The sequence below is a fragment of the Acromyrmex echinatior genome, chromosome 12 (genome assembly GCF_024713525.1).
Source record: "Acromyrmex echinatior isolate Ae372 chromosome 12, ASM2471352v2, whole genome shotgun sequence".
Lineage (NCBI taxonomy): Eukaryota > Metazoa > Arthropoda > Insecta > Hymenoptera > Formicidae > Acromyrmex > Acromyrmex echinatior.
The window spans coordinates 1,919,780-1,935,565 of record NC_141863.1 but is presented as its reverse complement, the minus strand read 5'-3'; the positions used below and the strand labels follow the sequence as shown (position 1 = coordinate 1,935,565).

Genomic DNA, 15,786 nt, shown 5'->3' with positions numbered 1-15,786 from the left:
AAATCTTAAGATAAGTATCTCGATTGCCTACAAATATTATTGCCTACAGCTATTTTGCGCACAAATAAAAATTTTAGAAACAGAGTTACTTTTTTACCCACATTATTATTGTTAACCTAACTCATTTTTTAGTGTGAGATGGCTCTCATTTCGCGTGAAAAGTTGTGAGCTGTAGACAGTAATGTATGTGGGCAATCGATTTGTAGGTAATAATACATGTAGGCAATAATACATGTAAGCAATCGAGCTGTAGGCAATAATATATATGTAGACAAAAGTAACTTTAGTTCTAAAAGTTTTATTTGTGCGCAAAATAAGCTGTGAGCTGTAGACAGATATGCATGTAGGCAATAGAGCTGTAGGCAATAATTTTTGTGTGTAAACGAACTGTCGGCAAAAGTAATGTAGGCAAATGATACTGTAGGCAATTAATTTATAGTAATCATCTCGCATTTATGTATTAAACAATATTATATATATATATATATATATATATATATATATATATATAGAGCTGCATTCGTAACCAAAACGTCCTCTTCGAGGAAAATTTTATTCGATATATTGTTACGCACGCGCGCGTAAGCAAAATGCTTTTAACTGTATAGGTGACATCAAACTATAATCAAATCATTTTTAACATATATATTAGAGAAACATATTAGAGAAATTCTCCGGAAGGTTTATTACGGATTACATACTTGTATTAAAATTACCACAAAGATCAAAATTGTGTTGTTACGTCCTTGGAAGTTTAATTCAGGATTTAATTGAAAAGAGAAGGAATAAAAATGGTAAGAATATGGAAGGACACTTAGACTTTTGTCTCGCAGGTATCCGCACAGAGTACCCGAGTCGAATACATTTTTTGTTGATGATAGTTAACATCTCGTAAGAATGTTATAACACCTGTTTCCAACGAGCGAGCAATACGAATATCGGTCCAAATTTCGAGTCCAAGGAACTTAATCCCTATACTATAACTCGAGACTGGATCACGTATGATCTCTGAAAAGCAAGGGAAATGATTACGAGGTCTTAGGCTTTAAATTAAGACAGAGAGAGAGAGAGAGAGAGATTTAAATTATCAAATATTGAGGTTTATTATTAACAATCTATTAAATGTTTACAATAATGTAGAGAATGTGATGTTCGGAACTGATTAATTGACATGATTTTTATTTTTATATTTTATATTTTATTCGTATAAGAAAGATTTAATATAATGATAACTTGGTTTAAAGAATGTGATTTTAAATATTGACTGTGTTAAAGTAGCAAATATTGTAAGTGCGAATCGAATGATTTATAATAATACTACTACTACTACTACTACTACTACTACTAATAATAATAATAATAATAATAATAATAATAATAATATTAGGTGTTGGAATTAATTCGTAGCGTTTTACAAGTGATGGGAAGTACTTTCATTAATGTATTTTTTAATGCTCATGTGAAATAAATAACATTCTTTCATTAAAAAACGCTACGAATTAATTCCAACACCTAATAATAATTAGATAATAATAATAATAATAATAATAAGGAGAAATATTACTAAACTTATATACAAATTCATTCTAAACGTACAGTAAGTAATATGGTTACAAATTATGAATTATTAATAATATATAAAGGAAATTATTAATTCAATTCACAAGTTACTAATGCGTTACTTAATTACATAATTTAAGAATTACAAATTAATAAAACTGCTAGAAACTAATTTACATTCTGGTACCTCTAGAGAATATAATTATAGGGCGAGTTGTGTCGACTGGTTTAATTTATTTCGCGTATAGTAGCGGAGGAAGGGGTAAAAGGTTATAAAAAAATTCTATGAGAACGAGATATGAATAAAGTGATCGAGATAGTACTGAAATGTGAACATTAGGTGGCTGCACTTCTATGACAGTTCTCTTCAAGATTGGAGTAACTGAGCAAATTGTGAAAGCGCTCTTAATAAGAGGAAATGTTGAGTGCGGGAATTATCTGTTGCATCGATTTCGTTGATTTTAATGACATTTTTTGAATATTTAAAAGAACATTATTTGAACTAATGAATTATTTACTTTTTATCAAATTAATTTAATTTCGGGGACAAACAAATCAAAATCCACGAGACTTACAATTTTCTGCTATCAGAATGTTCTCATCAGATATCGGAGCACAAAAAGATGGTGATGTTTATCACTCGATTAAAAGGTCGCGCACAGACTCTAAGATTTTTATGAAGCGGAAATTATTTAACAAAAACTATATGAAACTTTGTATTTATGACGAAACCGTATATATGACTAACTGACTGAAAAATATGACAAAATATATGACTCATAAATATATAAAAAAATATAACAAAATACAAGACAAAAAAATAACGACGAATCTCGCGGTGTCACTGCGATGTTTATATACTACCTTTGAAGCAAAACACAAATACATCTCAAATTCATAACTCATACAATCTTAATTTTTTGGATCGTAACAGTGATGTCAAAAATTACGTATATTTGCGGAGAATGTTCTCAAATTTGTTGTCTCATTTTCTATCTATAGTAGTTACATATTAGTGATATGATTTAAATACGAAACGGACAGGATTGATATATAACAATTATGTATTGAGATGAAATGTATATATAACAATTACACAATGCAAAATTTGTCACTGTGACATCACAAATGGGTGAAATTGTTATTTATTTGTTACTTATTGACATTGGCTCAATTTCTTTGATTTTTGGTTATTTCTTGCTATTGGAATTAAAAAAATAATTTATGTAGTTTTGCAACTCTTTTTTTAAATGAAAGAAATATATTTTTTTATTTAAAAACAAATTTTCTTAAATAAAAATCATTTTTTTATATAATAAAAAGATTACGGTAATATTTTAACGAAAAAAATTATTTTTTTGTTATTTTGTTTTTTCAATTCTATTTATTATTTACTTTTCGCATACCTATATTCTAGTCTTCTTAACTACAATTAATTATTAAAAAACGCATGGCATCGTTTGAAGATCTCATGCTATTATATTAAACTGAAAAATATTTAAAAAAGCTTTATAATAGTATAACTTTTATAAAATATAGTAGAATATCAAACATTTTATATAGTTATAAAATCTTGAAATTGTCATAACAACTTAAAATATTATTTAATCAAAATGCATTTAATTATGTACGTTGATATAAAAACAGAATCAAACCATTTTTTTCATGCAATAAAGAGAATAAAAAATCTGTTACACCGTGTGACAAAAAATCTTTTTTTTTCTCTTCTAAGTGAGATAATATATTTCTCAAAGATTTTTTTTTGAACACGATGCCGTTAGCAGAATTTGCCTAACACGTCAGGATTTTGAGTAAATTGGAACGAAAGGAGCCAAAAACAACGTATAAATATATACTCTACTTCGAAATTTTACAAAAGGTTTAAAATTCAAATAGCCATAACTTTATGAAAAAATGTCGTATGATCTCTCTCTCTCTCTCTCTCTCTCTCGCTTTCTCTCTCTCTCTCATGTACCAAAACTCGAAAGCTCTTAAATTATACTTTCAGATTGGTGTTGTGTTTATTTAGGGACTATCTTTTTTTGCAGTGAAAAAATGTTAAAAGTGGTCAAAGATGCAATTTTTCGTCTATTTCATTTCAATTTACTCAAATCCTATTGTGCTAGGCAAATTCTGCTAACGGTATAATATCAGTACAATATCGCGTTCAGTGTAAGGAAACTTTCAGGAAACGTATTATCGTACTTTTGAGAGATTTTTCTTGTTGCAATATGTTATAGATTATGTACCTGTATTAAAATCATCAGGAAGGCCAAAACTGCACTGTACATCTGAAGAAATATCCTCTCATTATATTTAATAAAAATATTTGTATTAAATTATTTAGCACAATGAATGTAAAAGAAAATTTTTATTTGTAAGATAACAGTAAAAAATAAACAAATGCAGTTAATTCAGAAGTGATTTCAATATAATGTTGCCATTTAGATATTTATGTAATTTCCAAGATTGAATGTAGAAATGTTTGTTTCATTATATGTATACGTTTATTATGTTCTTATATTTTATTCAATATGAGACATACCTGGCAAATGAAATTATATCCATAGTGAAACTGTCCTATGCCAAATTTTACTTCTCTGAGTTTTATTTGCGATATAAATTGTAAAATCTAATTGAAATTAAATAAAATTAAATAGAATGAAACGCTAGATTTAAACTTCTCTTCATGAAAATTCGAATATACGCATAGATTCTATTAAATCATAATATAAAAAATTAAGGCACTGTTATAAAACATCAACTATATCGTTAAATATCAAAATAGTACCTCTATCCCTTAAGTTATAACCTTTTGTTTTTTAATTTCAATATGTATCAAAATCAATTCATTTTTCAGTTTCAGAGTAAATATCATTCGTATTAATAAATAATTTTAGACAAATTTAATATACTCTTGAATTAACTGCATTATTTCAATTAAATTAACGGCATATTGAAAAAAATTAGTGACAATCTATATAGAAATGATTGAAAATAAGTCAAATTGGATATAATTTATTATTATGAATTTTAATATTTAATATAATTTTAGTATATTCTTTTATGTTTTAAATTACTTGTATATATTAATACTAATTGCAAAGGTTATAAAATATTTTCTATTTAAAAAATGATTAATAAAACTTTTTGGTAATTATTTAGAATATCTCGTTATTCGATGTCATATAATATCTTGTTTCGCGAGGCCGTCCTAACGTTTTTTCTTACAGATTCTTTCGTTTTGTACAAAAACGTATCGAATGAGTCTAATTTTATCAAAATCGGAGATGAGAACCGCATTCTAAATAATTATCAATTTTTTCTATTCTACTCTAAATATGGCGTTAGTATGTGTACAAATATCCTAGTGTATATAAACATAATTGCTGTTTTATAATATCCTAATTTTTTACATAATCGTTTGATGAAATTTATGCAAACGTCGAATTTCCATGAGAGTTAATAAAATATATACAGAATAGTTAAAAATTCTACATGAAATCTTGTTATAATTGTTTATTTACCTGTTTGTGTAACTCCTCATCGAGATTATAATTGGACAATTTGTGAAGAATTGCTACTGTCTTGTTTGTCTGAAATTTTTTAAAAATAATATGAATCTTTTAAATAAAATTGAAAATTTTGCACCCAAAAGGTTGCGTCATTTGGAAGAAAATTTCGATATGTATAATTTTAATGTTGCAAAATTGTCGCTTATAATTCTAGTTATAAATATTTAGTGATGCTTTAATTTTACCTTACAGTAAATAGTTTGACATATGTTGTTTAATGTGAGAAATAAAATGCTGTACAGAGTGAAAGTAGAATATCCGTATATTTTTATGAAAATATATCTACATGTCCACATTTCCTGAATTCTATAATTTTTCACAATTTGAAGATGCAAATATATATTGATAATGAGAAATGTAGTTTTTAAAAAGAACCATAACATTAGAAATAACATTGGTATTTTGAATATTTTGTTTAGTTTGCGAGATATACGGCATAGTTGTAGGTAGACGTGCCTGTAAAGAAATCATAATTGTTATAATTAATCAAACATAAAGACACATATAAGAAGTACAAACAATAAACAAAATATATTTTTATCTTAGAATTCGATTAAAAATACATTTGCGATTAGTTCAAAATGTATTTTTCTAACATACAATTGAAGTTAATTATTCTTGTATATATATATATATATATATATATATATATATATTGTATATACATACATATATATACGAGGTGTATACAAAAAGTTCGTGCACTCGGTTCACCTAAAATCCAAATTAAATTATTCTGTAACGAGGATGTGGTCACCCTCAAAGTACTCTTTCCTTGACAGAATACTTGGTCCAATGCTTCTCCCATTCTTGAAAGCAGTACTGCATATCTTCCTTTGTCAGTTTCTTTAGGAATTTCGCCGTTTTATCAACAGCTATAAAATGTTCATCCCACATGATATTTTTTACTAGGGAACATATTTTTTACTAGGTAGAAGTTACAGGGTGCTAGATCAAGTGAATAGGGAGAGTGATCTATGGTAGTGACATTGATTTTGGCCAAAAACTCGCGCGTAATGAACGTGGTGTGCGAAAATGCAAAGTCCTGATGCAAAAGTCATTCTCTGCCCACAATTCGTCGTGTACGTCGCACACGTTCACTTTAAGACTTCAACATAGAATTAACAGATTTACCTTCTGAAACATATTTATGATGAACATCTTCACGAATATCGAAAAAAACTATGATCTTGATTTTTGAACGACTCTTTGGGCGCATTTTTGGTACGAGACGAATCACGGCGCTTCCACACTTGACTCTGCCTTTTTGTTTTAGGATCAAACTCGTAAATCCAGGATTCGTCTTCAGTTATCACCCTTTTAAGAAAATTTGTATCTTGGGCATTTTCGATCTAGTCATTGCAACAGTACATCTTTGTTTTTGTTTGTCAGTCAAAACTTTTGGAACAATTTTTGCATATAGTTTTCGCATGTTTAAATCTTTTTAAAAAATTGTTTGAACACTATCGTTACTTATTCCAAGTTTTTCTGCAATCATTCTAGTGGTAATTCGATGATCTGCCTTCAAATCGTGAACACATTGAATGTTCTCATCGACATGTGATATTGAAGGGCAGTCCGCGTTATCGACGCTCTCCCTTTTTCCTTGATCCGGTCAACCCCATTTATACACGGTTCTTCATGGCAGACTCACTATATACCATTTCCAACATTTGAAGAATTTTCTGGCCAAGTTTTATGAAAAATTTGATGTTGGTTCTTTGCTCGATTAAAACGTTTCGCTCCGTCAACATGACCAAAAATACGTTAATAAAAACAGATACGAAAAGCAGAGATCTCACTCGATCTAACTTTTACTAAGGACACTGTACAAGTTTACAGCGTCACCGTCTATATATATATATATATATATATATATATATATATAGTACATGATGTGAAATTAAAATGAAGCACACTGTATACATACATACATATATACATGCGGACATGTAACATTTTTTTTGTAATTACATTATAATCCATATATATTGCTTGCAATCCTCAATTTCTGTTATTCGTTGACACATTAAAATGGATCCGTTTTGTCTTCTATAGTCTGTATTATTTTCGAAAAGATCAAAGTAGAGTACATGTAAAAGATCATTAATTTGTTGAAATCTGAAGCTTGTGTATCTAAATTGAATAAACGTAGTTTAGTTATTTTTCTCATTATATATAAAATAAATTAAGATATATATATATATATATATATATATATATATATTTATACATTATATATTTTAATTGCATTAATAAATAATTAAAGTCAGAATAAATTAGAATTTTGTTTTTATGTTTTATTACATTTTATATTTGCTATAAATAATAGAATAAATTTTTATTATTTTCCCATTTAGATTATTTATTATATACATTCTTCATAATTTTTCAATGTTAATACTGATAAAATAATATATAAAATTATGCTACTTTTTTAAATAATTTTAGTTAAAAATTTTTTAATGTTTTATAGACTGTAAACGTGTTAACACACATTGTCATTAAAAAATATCTTACAATATAAATGTTTACATATTTACTAACTTAAGGATAACTCCACAAATTAGAATATTTAAGGTATATGCAAAATCCGTACAATTTATCGCAAATTTTTCATAAATTTCAACGAGATTTATGATAGATTCGGAAAGAAAATAAATGCTAAAACTTTCTGTTAAAAAAATGTATACAATCCATCCAATTATTATTTGAATTATCGATTTACGCAGCCGTTGGTATTTCTTTGGCGCACCGATTGCTTCTGTTGTGTTGTCCACTAAGGAAAGTTCATATAAGCACATTTTGAATTCCTTTAAAAAATTATATTGATCTATTATGCGACATAAACGGGAATTTTATGTTTGAATAAAAATTGTTATTCATTGTGTAGGAAATGTGATAGATAAAAAAGTAATAAGAAAGATTAGTATTTGAAACATATGATCATATAATGTTATGTTAAAAGCTAAATTGGTAAAATAATATAAACGCAAATATTAATTTTATCAAACATATTTTGTTTACAGTATATAATAGTATAAACATTAAAATTAATCTATTTAAAAATTTTTTATAAAGAACTCCGCAAAAAAATCTTATGAAAAGTAAGTTTCAATCAAATTGTTTTACATTTTACGGGGGGTATCTGGAATTTAAATATCAAAATTTCGGAAGCAAATTAGGGAATCGATAAACTAAAAAAAAAGGTCTTGTATAGATATGCTCGTTTTTGCTCCGTTTTGGAGAAAATCGCAAATAAGACAAAACGTAGTTGCTTCGTTTTTCAACTCTAAAGTATTATCGCTAAAATTGTACACAAAAACAATAATAATAATTCCTTTTTCAGGTAATAACTTTTTTTGTTTTTTGTTTAATGGCACCAACAGATTAATCCATTAAGGCCCATGCCTAATATAATCATGAAAGCGCTAAATTGAATACGTGATTCATAATATAAGTGAAAAAAAATTACCCGAATAAAAGTTTCTTGTTTTTGAACGTAGAATCGAATGGCACTTTTAGTTTAAAAAAATGGGTATTTTTAAATAATTTGTTTGAACATTTATCGTTTAAACAATTAAGTTTGCAAAAAACATGGATAATTTTTTTTTTGCTTATACTATGAATCACATATTCAGTTTGACGGTATCACGGCTGTATTAGGCATGGGCTTTAATGAGTTAAATGCAACCAGATATACAGATTTTTTGAAGACTGACTTTTTATTATTTACAAGACATCTACCTGCAGCAATGGATTGAAATGTGATTTCAACTCGATATCTAGCTCATTATGATCGGATTGGTCAAGATACTAACTACTCCACGTCCAATCCATTGTTGTGGAAAATGTCTGTTTAGCCAAACTCAATTTTGCTATAATGAATTGAACACCCATAGAGTTGAAATCATATTTTAATTGCTGCAAGTGGATGTCTTCTAAATAATCAAAGAAGTCAATCTCCAAAAAATCTCCCTGCATTTAATCTGGGGCAAAAAAATCCCACTAGAAAAACAAACAAAAAAAGTTTTCACCTGAATTATTATTATTATTATTATTATTATTTATTATTGTCTCCTGAATTATTATTATTATTATTTATTGTTTTCGTATACGATTTTACCGACGATAATACTTTAGAGGCAGTACAAGAACGAAGCAACTACGATTTGTCTTTTTTGCGATTTTCTCCAAAAGTAAAAACGATCTTTACAGGACATTTTTTTTCTTAATTTATTGATCCCCTATACTCTCGAAGTTTTGACATTTAAATTTCAGGCACTCTGTATAATTTATAACTCATGTCAAGCTGATTAAAATTCTTCACGCACAAACCTTCAATGTTTTAGTTTTTAGGATCTTCTAAAAGTTTTTATATTTTAAATGAATAAAATAAAAATAAATCTTTTTACTACACTTATATATATGCATCAATGGTATTTATAATTTTAGTTTTGTGCCGTCCTTAGAATTATGCAGAATAAATGATGTGACGGGCGTTTCATTTTTTTGAGATGCGTGATTTACATGAGTTCCTTTGCTTTTCACAAAACAGAGTGCTTGATTTGCTTGATTGTAAGTCTCCTTAAAAGCTTTCTTTTCATTCAAGTCATTTTGGAAATCCTAACATGCTTCTTGGAATTAGAAAATTAATCTATTTTAGAATGTTTTATATTGTAATAATATTTTTTGGAATATTGAAAACTATGATACTTTTATCATAACATTATATCCAATAGATTTTATTGTAACATACATGTATACAATGTATACAGTATATATCCATGATATATTATGCAGTATTCATAACTAAGTTACTAAAAAAACTATTAATTTTTCCGTATAAGATTTTTCCGATAATCTTCTGAAGGTCCTAGAGTAAAATCTAAGTCATTTAGAGGTTTGTGTTCATAAGAATTTTTAATCAATTTGACAGGAGCTAAAAAATTTTTAAATTTGCAGCAATTTGAAACACATTTTCCATAAGATTTGTGCGGGGATGTATTAACTCATAATTGTGAGATCAAACTGTCTCCCAATGGAAAAAATTAATTAAAGAAAAGTTAAGAAATTTTAAAAGATCAAGTAATATTAGGGACTATAAGTATATTTAAAAATTTTTACCTTAAAATAGAAAAAGTTAACATATATCGATATAACCATTGTGATCAATATTATGACGTGCATTATGACAGTCATTATTACTATAGTTCGACATTGCATAATTAAAGAAAAGTCGCTATAGTATGGATAGTAAACGGAGTACGTAAAAAAGCTCCATATGGCCAAGCTATACAAGTAAGAGATATACGGCCTAGGATGTCCAAGAGGATATTCTAACAAACCGATACCGCAGAACGAGCCAATAATCAACAATGGTGTGAGTGCTGTTTGTAGCGTCTTTGTCATAGTTTCCAGGTCGACAAGTAATTTATTCTTGCTGCACAAATGTGTGTTAATACCTTTTATAAGAATTTCAGAATTAGTTCTTGCAAATCCTCTAGAAACTTTGTGAGAATTACTGTAAAGTGCTTATATTGGGGGATGAAGTATGTACACATCGACTAACAAGTGACTACTGAGTGAATAAACAGAATAAATACACAGACGATCTAAATTAGCTTGCTTATTTCTAGCGGAATTTTTTTATACATGTGTATTATTACAGAGCATAAACGACTTATAAGCATAATTATTCTTGCAGTATTATCTTTATACTAGGTTCCAAGATATTTAATGGAATACTTTTTATTTGTAACACTTAATGACTTGAGTTGAAGCTAATAATTTCGATAATGTGTTATATGCAATATACTCGTATAGAAGTTAATGCCCACAACACATTTTTTGTAAATTAAAGGTACGTAAAATTCTTGTAATAATATAATTTATTAAGAATTATGCATAATTAAGAATATTAATTATTTATTTATTAAAAATCATTCATTTATCAGAATTTGATTTAAGTCGATTTGCCCTCTGTTTTGTAACTTATTGTTAAAATTTGGCTTTCACTATATTGAATGAAGAACAAGAATGTCACAGGTACTGACTTATAAAGATTTGGATTATGGAAAAGAAGCGTATAAAAAATGAATAATATTATATCGCTCTATTATTATTAGAGATCGGGACTGGTTGACATATGTAATTGATTGTCGAAAAGTTAATAATTCAATTAGTATATGACAAAGCATTTTCTGTTTTTTTTTTAACTTCATATTGCATTTTAACTCCATATGGAAATAATATTAAATATACAATAATAAATTTGTGATGTAATATCGTTTGTGACAAAAGCGTCGCGTCGCGGATTATATTACTTATAAACAATACAATACATCCGATACCATAATTTTTAAGGAAGTAAAGTTGGTGGGTTAATTTTTGTTATCTCTTTTTTGGGTTTTTATTAGTTTTTGGCATTATTAATCGCTATTTAATTATAATCGTGGAAAATATTATGTCTCAGATTTTTAGTGCATTCACAGAAAAGATTTCTATATTTAAAGCTATTACTCCTCGATCTAGAATAAAATAAGATCGATATAAAGCCAGTCGTATTTATTTTTCAGAAAAGAATCTTTTTTTCTTAATTGAAAAATTCTATTAGGTGTTGGAATTAATTCGTAGCGTTTTTTAATGAAAGAATGTTATTTATTTCACATGAGCATTAAAAAATACATTAATGAAAGTACTTCCCATCACTTGTAAAACGCTACGAATTAATTCCAACACCTAATAAAATCTAGAATAAAATATTTTTTATGTTATTTCATTAATTTTCTACAAAAAACTGGGCTCGGCCAGGATTCGAGAACTCAGGGTCTCGCGTGTCTCTCACTTAACGTGCTACATCACGAGAGCTTCGGTATCATGATGCTGTAACATTACATATATAACACTAGATAGACTTATTCTAAATGTGAGAATATATAAACCTAAATTTATATATGTTATCGTCTCAAGACAAGCTGTCAATCTTATTTGAGACAGTAGAATAAAAATTATTGATTCAATTTTAATAAAATTTTATACAGTTGAGAGGAGCTAAGATTAAGTACGTCAGAAATATTTTTTTTCTTGATATTAGAAATCTTTTCTGAGAGTGTGTAATTAGTTAATCATTATTGTAATAAAATTTGTGAGATACAATTTTTTAAAATAGAAACGGCCTTGTGGAATAAATTGATCAAAATAAACGGATATTATACGATAAATTTATGTAATAAATTTTGATCTTTTTATAGATCGAAGTATTTTTAGAATATGTTTACAAATATAGTATTTAATACAAATCAACGCTGTGGGACACTATCACGCCGCCAAATTTATAAAGACGAAAAATCGAAATGGCAGTCTGACGTAAACATCATTGCTCAAACATTGTGACGCTATTAAAAGTGGGTAGAATTCGTCACCGCTCGGGAATTGTGTGTTTTTGATTCTACGTTTTCTTATGCATTTTTCATTGTAGAAATGAAAAATGATTATAATAATAGCGAGAATTGTTGTAATTGTCTTAAGGGGGAATACCATTGTGACGGCCGAAAAAAAGGCTATTTTTGTGAATTTTTTTTTGTGAAAATTAATAGCTTGTATGAATTATTGTTTTTATATATTTAAAGCACATACATTTACGAAGTTATTACAAAAAAAATTCATTAAATAATATTAATATTTCTAGCCTCAGTGCTTATTGATGTGCACCTCGTCTGGAAAAACATGGGGGTGCTCGTGCTGCGTTTGAAGCTCTAAAATAAATTTTTTTTAATTTTAAAGTATATGAGTGTAGTTTCAATTAAGCGTATTGATTTTTTGATAAAATAATTTTAAACAAAATGGCTCTGTTTTAAAAAAAGAACGGCGAAAAAAATCCTTTTTTTTATTTTTTTTCAAAAACTAATAATCCAATTGAAAAATTTGTACGTTTAACCGAAGACAATTTTGTTGTAAACATTTTGTCTAAAATTCAAGTTATTCAGATAAAAATTGGTCGAGATGTGTGAGCGCTCAATTACGAAAACGTAGTGTCGAAAAAAACGTGTTTAACGTGTTTTACAACCGATTATGCATCTGACCACATACTACTCCATACTATTTACTATAGTTCTATTACGAATTTTAACATAATACAGTACTTTAGCGATATATTTTTAAGACATCAAACATAACAAAAAAAGAAGATTTTTTAAACTAGTTACAATGGTATTTTCCCTTAACGAATTCACAAAGAAACACAACCAAGTGAATCTCTCCAATTTAAATGAGCTTTTAGTATGAGCTTTTAGTATTGTTCTATGGACAAAAATAGACGCGTTTTTTTTTATATGTGCTGAATCACACGTTAAAAGGGTCAAGTTCTCTCTTGAAAAAAATTAATTTTTTTCTTCTAGATTGAATATCGTCGAAATTGTAAGAAAAAATTTTTCAGAATGAAAATTGAATGGCTTCAAGAGTATTTTAGAACTATAATAAAAAAATATATTTTTTAATTATTTATTTATAAAAAAAATTTTTTTTATTATAGTTCTAAATTAATCTTAATGCCATTCAATTTTCATTTTGCAAATTTTTTTCTATCTCTTACAGTTTCGACGTTATTCAATATGAAGGAAATTCCATGTTTTTCAAGGAAGAATTTCACTTCTTTAACGTGCGACTCAGCACGTATAAAAAATACATGTCTCCTATTTTTATCCATAGAACAACATACTAAAAGCTCATTTAAATTGGAGAGATTTAGTTAGTTGTGTTCCTTAATTAGTTATAATTTCAATGTGTGGCTTTTTGTAATTTCATTTGTGAACAATTTTGCTATATATTGTAATGAAGTTGAAAAATTTTACAATTTTTTCCATTCGGCCAAGGAATTTGCTTGAGTGCAACAAGAATTGCTGTCTTCGTTCTTGTATCATTGTAGCAAGTTGAACAAACGACAACAACAGATGGAGATGACATAATTCAGCATAACTTGTTATACGCGATTATTCCAGTTTTTTTACTGTTACGCTGAGGACTTGAACTTGAGCTGAAACGTTCGTTTATGTAAGCACTGACTAATGAACAAATTTATATAATTTTAAACTGGGCACTGTTTTCGGCGCTGACTCCTACAGTCCCTTCATTACTGAACTTATATTTTGATTTCGAAGAGTTTGTTAATTATCGTTTAAAAATCACTTAAGAAAAGAAAAAAATTGTATTTTATTATTCTATTAAAAATATATTTTTCATAATTTCTGAAACGCACAATAATTTCAAGAAGTAATTTAAGGAGTTTCTGTGTGAAACAAAATAAACACTTCGTAGGTTTACAATATATATTTTTATATAATAATAAATGAAATAAAAATGTAAGAAATAGGAAAATATTAGATATCGTGCAATTTAAAAGATTAGATCGTTGTAATGCGATTTAGGAAACTAGAGCATTTTTCTCTAGAGTATTTTTAAAACTTTTATTTATTTAATCTATAAAAAATATAAAGTAAACTTTAATCCTATGATTAATTTAAATTTAATAATATTCTGATCACGACAAATGATAGAGATTTAGGTTATTTTACTTATATATATAACTTATATTTTCTGTAATTCTGCTATATAATAAAATATGTTGAAATACAGTAATGATGTCATGATTTTTTTATTTATGTAAATAATAATACTTGCGCTTCATGTCACGAGTATAACCGAGTAGTGTTGCAATATCATGTAGTTTTTAAATAATTTATAAAAAAGTATATAAATAGTATAAATACAATAATTAAATTTTTAAATAAGGTAGTGCGATTTCGACAATTTTATCCTGCCACATTAAATAAACAATATTAAAACTCTAATAATATCTATTATTCGTAAAAGATTTGATATCAACCACCGGCGTCAAGTTAAATTCCATACCAAATATAACAAATTAAGTAAAGAATATAATCCAAGTGATACTATCTTTAACTTTTGTACATTGAAATCTATAGATATATGTATATCTTAAATTTGTATTTCTATTGAAGGATCTTTTTATTCCGATCTAAATGGCTTTAATTTTTCTTATATGAAATTTTTATATCGCAATTCATTCAAAGACATTTTCTTTTCTAATCAAACTCATAATTATTTAATTCTTCTTCAAAACATTATTCAAAACGTTATGACAAAATTGCGTTACGTCCATTCAAGTGTTACCACAAAAATTAAAGAAGTAAACATTTAGTGCTACTCACAGCGCTGCTGGATCACAGTATAACATGATACTAAAAACATGAATCTAATATTTAGAATAAGTAAAATATAAGAAGCATTATATACTATATCATAAAAGATGTGCAAGTTACAATATATAGCAATTTTTTTTAACTATATTTTATTAAAACAATCTTATTAAAATATTAAATATGATTGTCCTAAAAAATAACTATAAATTATAGTTAAATTATAGTAATTATTTTTATGATAATAATTATAATTTATATTAATTATTATTATAATAATTATTATAATAATGTATAGTTATTCTCATTTTTATTGCCAAATATGTATATATATATATATATGTATATATATATATATATATATATATATATTTGTTGATAGAACAATAGATAATTGTAATAAATTATTGTTTAGCTATTAATAACCATTATAG

The 15,786-nt window shown here is 26.8% G+C and overlaps 1 protein-coding gene across 1 annotated transcript; it reads right to left on the bottom strand.

Moving 5' to 3' along the window:
- Nucleotides 1-1,431: 1,431 nt before the first annotated feature.
- LOC147907723 (uncharacterized) lies at nucleotides 1,432-7,256 on the bottom strand. The gene is made up of 6 exons (XM_087411878.1): nucleotides 7,110-7,256; nucleotides 5,321-5,591; nucleotides 5,088-5,156; nucleotides 4,106-4,192; nucleotides 3,810-3,851; nucleotides 1,432-3,047 (listed from the first exon to the last, which is right to left on the bottom strand). The coding sequence occupies exons 1-6, from the start codon at nucleotides 7,163-7,165 to the stop codon at nucleotides 3,030-3,032; spliced, it is 543 nt and encodes a 180-aa protein (XP_087268004.1). The 5' UTR covers nucleotides 7,166-7,256; the 3' UTR covers nucleotides 1,432-3,029.
- Nucleotides 7,257-15,786: the final 8,530 nt, after the last annotated feature.

What these genes read in the sequence shown, in the direction of transcription:
- LOC147907723 (XM_087411878.1), bottom strand. Translation starts at nt 7,165, where the DNA reads ATGTGTCAACGAATAACAGAAATTGAGGATTGCAAGCAATATATATGG. An exon ending in GTCAAACTATTTACTGTAAG is followed by an intron (nt 5,157 to 5,320) that starts GTAAAATTAAAG and finishes AAAAAATTTCAG; the next exon opens with ACAAACAAGACAGTAGCAAT. An exon ending in GATATAATTTCATTTGCCAG is followed by an intron (nt 3,852 to 4,105) that starts GTATGTCTCATA and finishes ATATTTCTTCAG; the next exon opens with ATGTACAGTGCAGTTTTGGC.